The sequence below is a fragment of the Balaenoptera ricei genome, chromosome 6 (assembly GCF_028023285.1).
Source record: "Balaenoptera ricei isolate mBalRic1 chromosome 6, mBalRic1.hap2, whole genome shotgun sequence".
In the NCBI taxonomy this organism is placed as follows: Eukaryota; Metazoa; Chordata; class Mammalia; order Artiodactyla; family Balaenopteridae; genus Balaenoptera; species Balaenoptera ricei.
The window spans coordinates 122,334,074-122,344,853 of NC_082644.1; the positions used below are offsets into that span (position 1 = coordinate 122,334,074).

Genomic DNA, 10,780 nt, shown 5'->3' on the forward strand with positions numbered 1-10,780 from the left:
CCTTCTTCTGACCCCACCACTATGACTGCAAAGAGCCGGGTCACTGGAAAAAAGATTGTCCCAAGCCTGGGTGCTTCGGGTGCCTTCAGCCCTCGGACCAGCCTTTCCAACGCCCTCCTGACCCCCAGAGATGGGGCTCCGTGGAACCACGGGAGCTCTTCCCAAACCTCCCTCTTTTTTTCTTTTTTTTTTCTTAAACTGTGTCTTTTCTTTCTTTCCAACCCTCCCTCTTAATCAGCTGAGGTTGGTTACTGATTATTTACATTGACGAGAGGAAGAGACAAGTTTTGTTTGAGCTAAACTGAGGACTGCAGAGCAGGAGACCCAGATTCAAGAAGCACTTGAATTGTGTTCCCCAGGCTACAAAATGGGGGAGGCTTATACAAGCAAAAACTGCAAAGTTACATAAATTGTCAAGAATTAGGATTGGAACTGGCAATAAGGAAGGTGCTTGTAAAGCAAGAATTGGTTGGGCTCCAAAATGCATAGTTACCAGGAGAGATCTTGAGATTATAAGGTTGCTGGTGGCAGCGACTAGCAGATACTATTTTGAGAACAGTTGGTCATGACCTTGAGTCTGATACAGTTTAGAAAATTCAAGTTCCCAGTGATGCAGGAACTGTCTGAAACTACATCCGTAATGGCCACCCGGCTCCAATTTGGATGCCTGAACCACAGTTTAATAACTTGTCAGAACAACAAACATCAAACATGACAAGGGTACATTTCTGCAAGTTTTCAAAACAGATTAGCAGGTACACAGAAAGTCAGCATGACCTTGGCGTCTGGGAAGGGAATCTCATCTTCGAAGGAATGCTGGCATTGGTGTTGCTGGGGAAGGGGCAGCAGGCAGCATTTATCCCTGTATTCAAAGTGGACATTCTAAACAATCAGGTAATGCATTTTTCTCCTCCTCCTCCTTATTTTTTAATGGTTAAAGCAGATATACAGTTTATGTTTGACAGGCCATAAGACAGACTGTTCTAATTAGCATAAAGTTCAAGCCAAAGTATGTATAATCCAGAATAACTTCCCCATACCTTAATATGTGAAAATTTCTTTCATCAACTGTGTCTTCCCAAAGTGCTTGTTTAATTATTTCTGCGTTAGGGTGCTCTTGCTGTTTTCACTGTTTTAAGACACAAACTTTAGATGGGAAATTCCTGAGAGATCTCTCTCCTACCCCTCCTTGTTACGTGAATGTGACCTCAGTAGGTTTCCAATATGTGCACTCTCCCTTCCACGTGCGACAGGACACCCAGGAAAGGTCCTCCCTGGCATCAAGGGACAAAAGTTGCTGAATCTGTAAAAAACCTGACCGTTGATCAGCAATGCTTTTAGAGAAAGCATGTAAAGATTAATAAACAGAAACCTTATTTAAAATAGAGTCAGGAGGCCACAAGGGGGAGACCTCACCCCCTACTGTGCAGCCTCAATTGCAGACCAACAGGAAGGTTACTACTTACTACCCAGCAGGAGGAAGGAAGATTTTTCTTCCCGCCCAGCAACAGCCCAGCCAATGAGAGACCAGCACAGTTCAGCCAATGAAAAGCCACCACACTTCCAACTCCCAGTTTCCTCCAATGGACTCTTCGTTTAGAACACCCCCCCCATTCCCTCTTCTCCTCTATAAAAGAGTTTCCTGTCTGCTGGTCTTCAGATTTGCCTGTGGTTTCCCCTAGATTGCATGTACTGAATTGTGATTCTTTGCTGTTCCCAAATAAACCCACTTTGCTGGCAAAATAACTGGCTGTTTTATCGTTTTAGGTCAACACGTATAAGATAACCCTCACAAGTCCAGGGATTAAGGACCTGATATCTTTAGAGGTCATTAGTCAGCCTGCCACATTCTACCTAGAAACAACTTCCTAGAGCCTGAGCACTGTGCCTGGAGGGACTAACGTTTAAGGCTGTCCCAGGGGCTGGTGACTCCACACTCACATCTCTGGGCCTGATCCTCTAGACTAGAGTCTTGTGTACACAGCAGCTTTCATTCATCTCCATCAGATATACAGCCATATCAAGAACTCATAAGACAAAGGAAAGGCCCCCATGTCCTCTCCAATCCTGCCTTAGCCCAATTATCTTGGAAAGGGCATTTCTTTTTTTTTTTTGGCTGCATCAGGTCTTAGTTGCAGCACGCAGATCTTTCTTTGCAGCGCATGGGCTTCTCTCTAGCTGTGGCGTGCGGGTTTTCTCTCTCTAGTTGAGGCGCACGAGCTCAGTAGTTGTGGCGCATGGGCTTAGTTGCCCCTCAGCATGTGAGATCTTAGTTCCCCAACCAGGGATCGAACCCGCGTCCCCTGCATTGGAAGGCGGATTCTTTACCACTGGACCACTGGGGAAGTCCCGGGAAGGGCATTTCTACTCTTCCTAAATGCAGGGGTCATCCATGATCCCTCCCCTCCTCCCCCACACCTCTCTCCAACTCCACTCTGAGCCCTTGGCCCAGTCTTCATCAGCTCTGTCCTGAGGAACTCAGCAGCCCTCTACTATTCTCCCTGCCCCCCTCATCTCCACTCCCACAGCCAGCCTTCATCCCCTCACCTCATGGCATTCAACATGGGCTTTATACACATAAATCAGAAGTGCCACTCCCCACCCCACCCCCACTTAAACCCTCCAAAGGCTCCCCACTCTGCATTCATTTATTTACATATTTATTGAATATCTCTATGTGACAGCCACTGTTTAGACACTGAGGATACAGTGGCAAATAAAACAGACAGAATGCCCTGCCCTTGTGGACCTCATGGGGAAAATTGGCAATAAACAGGATAAATAACTATATTAGTCACCTACTGCTGAAGACCAGATTACCCCAAAACTCAGTGGCTTAAAACAACAGCATGTATTGTCTCCCAGTTTCTGAGGGTCAAGAATCTGGTCCTGGGTGCTCTGGACCCTCTGGCACAAAATCTCTCGTGAGGCTGCAGTCGAGCCACTGGCTGGAGCTGTGTTCTCATCAGAAGGCTCAGCTGGGAAGGGGTCTGTGTCTCAGCTCTCTCACTGGTTGTTGGCCAGGCCTTGGTCCTTTGCCACAGGACTCCTCATGTCATGGTGAGCAATTCCAGAGAAAGAAAGAAGTGACAGCCCGTCCTCTCTGCCACATTCTATTGGCTAGAAGCTAGTTACTCAATCCAGCCCGCATTCAGGGGAGGGCTACACAAAGGTGCAAACGCAGGAGGCACATGGTTGGGGGCCATCTTAGAGGCTGCTGTCACAACACGTAAATCAGAATGTACTTTATATAGTGACAAGCTGGAAAACAAGTAGATAAAAGAGGAGAGAGGACATGAGATGTTGGGCAGGGTGCTGAAATTGGATATAAAACAATAGGGAAGGCCTCACCAAGAAGGTGACTTTTGAGTAAAGACCTGAAGGGAGTGAGTGACTCTGGGGAAAAGGGGTGCCGGGCAGAGACAACAGCGAATGCAGAGGTCCTGAGGCAGGAGCCTCGTGGGAAGGGAGCTGAGGGTTGTCAAATAGGAGAAAGTAGGCAATGAGGCAGGCCTGGCTGCAGCCATACTTGAAATACATTAGCACAGCCTACAAACCCACCTGCCGCCCTCCTATGCCTCGGTGCGGGTACCCTGGCCTTCTTCCAAAGCCCTGAGCAGAACTGCTCTGTGCTCACTATGGGGCTTCTGCAGAGGCTGCCCCCTCTGCCTGGTACCCTCTTTCCTGGCATGCTGCATCCCTCTCTTCTTCCAGGTCACAGGCATTTGGCACGACCTGAGGATTGCAAGTTTCGTTTGTTTATTTGTCCATCCCATGAGCTCTCACAAGTTTCAGGAGATCAGAGACCTTGTCTCTTGATCAAGGTGTGCCCAAGGCCCGGGACAACACGAGGCAAAGAAGAGGTGCTGGGTAAACATTGTGGGATGCATGAACGAGTGGCGGAAGCCTGTTGCACCGGTTACCGTACTTTATTCACTTCTGTATTTTGACTTGTTTCAGTTGACGATAGGAAGCTGGGTGCGAGGGGGAGGCCGCAGGGATCAGCGAGGGGGTCAAAGCAGTCTGAGGCCAGAGCAGTGGCCGGCGCGGCCTGCGCCCAGTCAGGGTTTGCGCGAAGCGGGGGAACCCCGGACTCAGCGGGGACAGCGCAGGGGGTAAGGCTCAAAGAGACCCCCAAGTGTGCGCAGGGCCCCGAGTCCCGGACCGCGCCGCACAGCCCTCGTGCCGGGAAACAGCGCTCAGGACAAGCCAGCCCAGCCCGGAAGCCCCGCCCTGCGCACGAAGCTCCGCCCCCACCGGTGCAGGCGCCGTCCCGTGACTAAGCCCCGCCCAGCTAGCCCCGCCCCGCGCAGCCCCGTCACCGCTTGGCTCTGCCCCCGCCACCCCCAGCCCGCCCCCACTGGCACGGGCCCCGTCCCCGCTCCGGAAGCCTTCCGCCCGCGCAGGCGCCCTAGGTCCCGAGGCGGCCCTAGGTTTCGAGGGGGCCCTCGGTCCCGAGGTGGCCCTGGATCCGCCGGGTCCCTCCGCCTACCGAGGTGCCATGGTGCCGCCGCCGCTGTCGCCGCCGCTCTGCACGCTGCCGCCCGGCCCCGGACCCCCGCGCTTCGTGTGTTACTGCGAGGGGGAGGGCAGTGGGACGGGGGAACGCGGCGGCTTCAACCTCTAGTGAGTAGCGGGGTCCGCAGGGCTGCGAGGGGCGCGGGCAGCTCTGCGGGCGGTCCCGCCTGACAGCCCCTCCCCCGCAGTGTGACGGACGCCGCGGAGCTTTGGAGCACCTGCTTCACGCCGGACAGCCTGGCGGCCCTCGTGGGTAACAGGGCTCCTGGGCGGCCGGCAGCCTCCAGCACCCCACGCCTGCAGCGCGGACCACGTGTGGGATCGAAGGGGGCGGCCTGGGATTCCCCGGAAGGGTCAGGACACCCTTCCCACGGCTCTGTAGCTGTAGTCCTAAGATTGGTCCCGGGCGGCTCTGGGTCGGGCAGGTTTGGGGTGTCCCCAGTAGTCCTAGGGTGTCAGGCACCTGGTGACCAGTCCCTGTGCCCTGTAGAAAGCCCGTTTTGGCCTGAGTGCGGCTGAAGACATCACCCCCCGCTTCAGGTGAGCCCCTGAGCAGGGAGGCAGGAGGGATGGGGAGCGGCAGGTGGGTCTGGTCACAGCACTCAGCCCGCCTCCTTTCCCAGGGCAGCCTGCCAGCAGCAAGCTGTGACTCTCACCCTGCAGGAGGACAGAGCTTCCCTGACCCTTTCAGGGGGGCCCTCGGCGCTGGAATTTGACCTCTCCAAGGTGCCGGGCCCAGAGGCAGCCTCCAGGTTGCAGGCACTGACACTGGGCCTGGCAGAGCGCGTGTGCAGCTTGGAGCAGCAGCTGGCAGGTAGGGTGGGGGGTAGGCATCTCACACCCTCACTGGGGTCCCCCCGCTGGGGCCTACATTCCTGCTTTCTCCCCAGCTGCTGCAGAGGAGACAGCCACCAGCCCCAGGAAGAGCTCCCGGCAGGTGGGCCCTCTGCTCTTCTTACCGGGTAAGGCCTGTCACCTGTGACTTGGGTAGGGTGACTCAGTTTCCCCAGAACAAGCCTCAAGCTCCAGAGAGAGGATCTGTCTGTGTGGAGAAGGGGTTGTGGCCCTGGGATCCTGCTAGATTCAGGAGCCCCCCTCCCTCATCCTGTTTTCCCCAGACCCGGATGCTCAGAGAGGTGGCCCTGGACCTGGGGTCAAGAGGCGGTGTCCGGGAGAGTCTCTCATCAACCCTGGCTTCAAGAGGTGCCCACCCACTCCCCCGCCCTCTTGTGCCCAGGGTCCATCCCTGGACCCTGCCCGCCCTTCCACACCCCCATGGTGTCATTCCCTCTTCTCTCCCAGTAAGAAACCAGCTGGTGGTGTAGACTTCGACGACCCCTGAAGGTGCAGCAAAAAGTGTGACCGTCGGGAGGCTGCTTGCAAGGGGAGGGGCAGCCCCTGGGACCCTCCCGCTGGCACCTGCCCATCCCGCTGCCAGGCAGGAACAAGCCTGCTCCTCCAGCCCCTTCCCCATCAAATAAACATCTTCATCTGGCGGAGGTCACAGAGGTCCCGGCCAGGCTCTGGTTCCTGGGGGCTGGCTCCAGGAGAGGGCTCGGGGATTGCCAGGCCTGCGGTCTGGGCGTGGGGCCGCATCAGGCTCTGCGCTCCATGGTGGAGCTGCCGACTCTCCCGACCCGCCCAGCTGTCCCTGCCTGGCCAGCCCAGGAGCCAAGAAGGCTGTGTGAGGTGGGGCTGGGGCTCTGAGAGGCTAGAACTCTGCTCCTGTCCCTGCGGGCACACGCCTCCCTGATGCAAACCCCACGTGATGACCAGGGAGATGGGGGTGGCCTGCCTGCCACCTGGGGTAGAGCTGAGGAATGTGGGCCCGCCCTCCGGCCTGGAGACCGGAGTTGCCCAGACGGGGCTCTGCTCCCCACCCTCCCCAGCCATCCTGCCGCCCCGCCCTGGCCTGACTGGTTTGGGAGCCCAATCCAGTCCCGCCATCCCTGAGGAGTGGGGGAATGGACCGCGCCCCGCCCACTGGGCTCTCTGCCGGTCCTTCCTGGCTGTCATCTGGAGCTGAGCGTCTCACGGTGGGAGTTTGGGGGTGGCAGAATTGCGGGGCCTCTGGTCCTCGTATGTCCGTACCCGCTCACTGAGGCAGAGATGCCTTTCTGGGGCTGCAGACGGGCGGGGGAGGCGGGCGCGCTAGCGGGGGCGCACGGCGGGCCGGTAGGCCGCCAGGATCTCGGCGCTGTGTGGACACGTGTAGTTGAACTCCTTCTCCTGCAGGGCGTTGTCCAGGTAGCGGCGGACGCCGCACAGCTCAGCGGGGATGGGCGCCTGGCGGAAGTGCGCGCACACCGTCTGCGGGCGAGGGGCGCGGTCGGGGTCTCCTCGAGGGTCCGCCCCGCCCCGCCTCGCCCCGCTTTGGCCCGCCCGGCCCGGCGCTCACGTTCACGATGTGCAGCTTGGGCAGCAGCCCGCAGTCGGCCAGCGTGAGCTGGTCGCCGTCCACAAAGCGGCGGCGTGACTCGCGCAGCTGCGGCTCCCGCGCCAGCTCGTGCTCCAGGGGCGCGCGCAGGTAGCTGTCCAGCTTGGCGAGGGCGCGCAGCAGATGCTGGTACAGGGCTGGGGGCGGGGAGCGCGGTGAGGAGCCGGCCGGGGCCGCCACTCCACCCAGCCTCGCCGCGTCTCCGGACCCTCCTCACCATCGTCCAGCGCGGGCACCGGGTTCTTGATGAAGGCGGAGAATTTGTGAAAGACGTCATTGCCCGCCGCGGTGGACTCCCTGTATCTGGGCGCTAGGCTGGGGAATCTGAGGGCGGAGGGATTTTGGGTCAGACCCTTGCTGCCCCCTGCGAGGCCCCGGGCTCTGTCCTGGGGGTGTCCTGCCTGAGGGCCCCATCTTGCCCCTCCCACTGCACCCGGCCCTCACTCTGGGGGGCTTAGCGTCTCTTCCAGAAACTCCTCTATCTGCAGCGTGTCCGTTTTGGCGTCGCCATCATAGAGCAGGATGGGCAGCTGCGAACCCGGGGCAAAGTCCTTCAGCACATCTGGGGACCTGTGGGCACAAGGCAGGGGGCAAGCGGCTGGCCCGAGGAGGGCCAAAGCCAGCGAGGGGTTCCCGGGACAGGGGTTCCCGGGGCAGGGGCTCACCTGCGGGTGTCCACGGTGGTGAGTGTGAAGGACACACCCTTGAGAAGCAGGACCATGAAGAGCCTCTGACAAGAAGGGCAGTGGCCCACGCTCTCACCGTCCTCGCTCGCCTGGGTGGGAGGCGTAGAGGGGTGTCGGGGCAGGGGGTACACCCAGGACTCCCGCGGCCTCCCACTGCCAAGAGGTTGGAGCAAGGCCAGGGCTCCAGCTCAGTTGGGCATGGCCTGGACAAGCGGCCGCGAGGGCCCTTCACTCGGTCCCTGGGAGGCGGGGAGGGCTGCAGCACTGCTGAGAGCCTGGAGGCTGGGCCAGGGCACCGGGGTGAGGGGTGCAGAGGCGGGAGCCTGGCTCTGGGGGTTGACCCCTTATCTTCAGAGCCCGGGCCGAGGCCAGGCCCCTGGGCACCAGGCCCTGCAGGCTGGTCGCAAGGGTGGGGTGGGACAAGTGAGCTGCTTTCGGAGTGATTCACCTTGCTGAACCGGGTACCTCGCTGCCCTGGGCCTCAAGGGTGGGAGGAGGCCAGGCGCTGGCAGCCCCTCACCAGGGTCGGCAGATCGAGGCACGGAGGGCTGCCTGGCACAGCTGCTCTTCTGCGGCACTGACCCCAGCCTCCACCGGGCCTCGGCCACTGCTCCCTGCCAGCTACATCCCCCCCGCCCCCCAGGGGCTTCTCCTTCAGGAGGGCTGGGCTGTGCCGGGGAGTCAAGGCTGGCAGTCAGGGTGAGGCCACCCCAAGCCCTTTGGGAATAGTTCACCGGCGCTACCCCCCTCGCTGCCCCCACCTACGCGGCCTCCAGAGGACAGCCGGAGCCCAGCGCAGGGCAAGGGGTGCGGACCCTGCCGCGGAGACCCACCCTTCCGCCCTTCCCAGACCTCCCCGCAGCCCGGCCAGCCCAGCACCTTGACAAACAGCTGGAGCTTGGCGGTCTCAGCCATGGTGGGGAGCTTCGGACGGCGGCAGGGCCTGGGCGGGGACTTGCGGAGCTCCCTTTAAGGTTCCCTGAGCGCCCCGCCCTCCCCGGCCCGGGGGCCCGCCCAGTGGAGTCACCTAGGAGGTGCACAGGCAGCCAGGGCTCAGTGCCGGCGTGAGGGTGGGGCCGTGGAGAGCTGAGTGATCGGACCCGGGGCGGGGGCGCCACGGCTGGGGGCGGGGGCGGGGGCGGGGGGGTGGAGGAGGCCAGTGCACTGGCAGGCGGGGAGAGAGGGGTGCCGACCTGGGAGGGGGCAGCTCTGGGTCAGGACCACCCCCACCGTGAGCCCAACAGCCCTCCGTGCAGTGGACACCCCCGCCGCCTGTGAGGGTTCCCACCCCAGAAAGCCGAGGAGCGGGAAGAGAAATGAACAGCCTGGCCACAGCCTGTTTCCGCATCTGCGGACCAGGGCACTACAAGAGTGATAAGCCGCTTGGGAGGGACGCCCCCTTCCCACCTACTGATCTCCGTTAGATAGAGCCCCCCCCCCAGGGCAGGGCCCACATTCCAAACGTGCCGAAGGGGGACGGGCCGGGCTCAGGTGTCTTTACCCGGCCGACCCCACATCCCTGCCCTCCTTGTGGGCTCAGGGCGGGTTTCTCCCTGCTCTTAACCTTTAGAAGAAAGAACCCTTGGGTTAGAAGCCACAATCTTCTGAGCCACGGGGACCTCGCCCCCCACCCCACCTCCCCACGCTGGACTGGAGGGAGAAGGCCAGAGAAGGCTGGGGGAGTTGGCAGCCTCACAGGTGTGCGCCTGCCGGCCCGCCCCGATAGGGACCACTCACCGAACTTCCCCCACTGGGGCCCAGCGCCTGCGGGGAGGGGGCTTAGGGAGGAGCCATCATGGTGCAGCGCCACCTGGTGGCAGCCAGTGGGATCTGCATGGCACCTTCCACTCCAAGCCCAGGGCCTCCTCGTTCCCCTGTCCAGGCCCCCAGCCCGACAGACCCTCTCCGGAAGCAACAGTGGTCCGGGCTCCTGGCAGAGGTCCCCTGAGCCTGGGGCTGGCCTCGACATACTGTGGAGTTGGGGCCTGGGCCTCCGGACCACCTGCCACCACCACGGGGCTGCTCCTCAACAACTGGGGGGGGTCACCCCGCTCGCTTCCTGCTTCCCTGCCACACAAACTGCCACCCTGGAGAAGGGCCAAGGCCCCTCCACACCGGTGCCTGTTCACCAGATGTCCTGTGTGTAAAGGCACCCTTACACGTCCGTTAGAAAAATGGTGACACGGACAAATGAACAGGTGGTTCAGAAAAAAGGAAATAAAACACCAACAGAATAAATGACAGTGTGTTTCATTGTACACGTATTCCAAGAACAAATCAGAACAAGATACATACGGTTTGTGGTTACAACGGGCAGAAATGTGGCCACCATATTCTTGGCAACGGTGTGGGGAAACGCACTCTGGGGGCGTCCCTGGTAAACAGCAGCTGCCATCGAGACGTCCCCATAAGTACACGAGGGACAAACGGGTGTGCAGTGCCCCAGGGTGTGGCAGAGTCCTGGTGCATCCACAGGAGAGGACGGAGGAGGCGGGTCTCTAGCCTGAGATTTACTGGTGTTACGGGCTGAACTGTGTCCCCTCCAAATTCATATGAAGTCCTCCTCCCCAAGCCCCCACCCCTCAGAATGTGACCATATTTGGAGATGGGGTCTTTACAGAAGTAATCAAGTTAAGATGAGGTCATTACGATGGGCCCTAACCCAACATGACTGTGTCCTTATAAAAAGGGGAGGGACTTCCCTGGTGGTCCAGTGGTTAAGAATCTGCCTTCCAAAAGAGGGGACGCGGGTTTGATCCCTTGTCGGGGAACTGAGATCCCACATGCTGCGGGGCAACTAAGCCTGCACGCCACAACTACTAAGCACGCAGGCCGCAACTACTAAGCACGCAGGCCACAACTAGAGAGAAACCACGCACCGCAACGAAGATCCTGAATACCGCAACTAAGACTTGACACAGCCAAAAATAAATAAATGTTTTAAAAATATATATATACATATAAAAAAGGAGGAGATGTGGACACACACACACACACACACACACAGAGAGCCCTGTGTGGAGGCGGAGGCAGAGATGGGGGTGACGCTTCCAAAGCCAAAGGCCCCAAAGAAAACCACCAGCACCTGGGAGGGCAGGGAGCAGGCCATCCCTCACGGCCTCAGGAGGCTCCAATCTGC

The 10,780-nt window shown here is 59.5% G+C and overlaps 2 protein-coding genes across 5 annotated transcripts; one reads left to right on the top strand and one right to left on the bottom strand.

Annotated features, from left to right (window-relative positions):
• Window positions 1-2,643: 2,643 nt before the first annotated feature.
• Window positions 2,644-8,671, bottom strand: CLIC3 (chloride intracellular channel 3). 2 transcript variants are annotated; one of them, XR_009503825.1, is made up of 7 exons: window positions 8,521-8,671; window positions 7,621-7,730; window positions 7,400-7,525; window positions 7,173-7,279; window positions 6,917-7,092; window positions 6,610-6,828; window positions 2,644-3,261 (listed from the first exon to the last, which is right to left on the bottom strand). XR_009503825.1 is itself a non-coding variant. In XM_059926095.1 (6 exons), exons 1-6 carry the CDS (start codon window positions 8,554-8,556, stop codon window positions 6,670-6,672), a joined length of 714 nt encoding a protein of 237 aa, XP_059782078.1. In that variant the 5' UTR covers window positions 8,557-8,670; the 3' UTR covers window positions 4,362-6,669. The 2 variants fall into 2 exon arrangements, 1 of the variants encoding a protein (XP_059782078.1); XM_059926095.1 differs by lacking the exon at window positions 2,644-3,261 and having other exon boundaries at window positions 4,362-6,828; window positions 8,521-8,670.
• Window positions 4,314-6,022, top strand: PAXX (PAXX non-homologous end joining factor). 3 transcript variants are annotated; one of them, XM_059926097.1, is made up of 7 exons: window positions 4,314-4,626; window positions 4,707-4,767; window positions 5,009-5,058; window positions 5,142-5,332; window positions 5,409-5,480; window positions 5,637-5,721; window positions 5,825-6,022. In XM_059926097.1, the coding sequence occupies exons 1-7, from the start codon at window positions 4,502-4,504 to the stop codon at window positions 5,841-5,843; spliced, it is 603 nt and encodes a 200-aa protein (XP_059782080.1). In that variant the 5' UTR covers window positions 4,314-4,501; the 3' UTR covers window positions 5,844-6,022. The 3 variants fall into 3 exon arrangements, with proteins under 3 accessions (XP_059782080.1, XP_059782081.1, XP_059782079.1); XM_059926096.1 differs by having other exon boundaries at window positions 4,369-4,626; window positions 5,821-6,022; XM_059926098.1 differs by lacking the exon at window positions 5,009-5,058 and having other exon boundaries at window positions 5,182-5,332; window positions 5,821-6,022.
• Window positions 8,672-10,780: the final 2,109 nt, after the last annotated feature.

Excerpts from the sequence above, each read along its gene's own strand:
- PAXX (XM_059926096.1), top strand. The coding sequence starts at position 4,502 with ATGGTGCCGCCGCCGCTGTCGCCGCCGCTCTGCACGCTGCCGCCCGGC. Across the intron at positions 5,059-5,141 it reads GACATCACCCCCCGCTTCAG|GGCAGCCTGCCAGCAGCAAG; the intron begins GTGAGCCCCTGA and ends CTCCTTTCCCAG. Across the intron at positions 5,481-5,636 it reads CCCTCTGCTCTTCTTACCGG|ACCCGGATGCTCAGAGAGGT; the intron begins GTAAGGCCTGTC and ends TGTTTTCCCCAG.
- CLIC3 (XM_059926095.1), bottom strand. The coding sequence starts at position 8,556 with ATGGCTGAGACCGCCAAGCTCCAGCTGTTTGTCAAG. Across the intron at positions 7,280-7,399 it reads GAGACGCTAAGCCCCCCAGA|ATTCCCCAGCCTAGCGCCCA; the intron begins GTGAGGGCCGGG and ends CTCCGCCCTCAG. Across the intron at positions 7,093-7,172 it reads GGTGCCCGCGCTGGACGATG|CCCTGTACCAGCATCTGCTG; the intron begins GTGAGGAGGGTC and ends CCCCGCCCCCAG.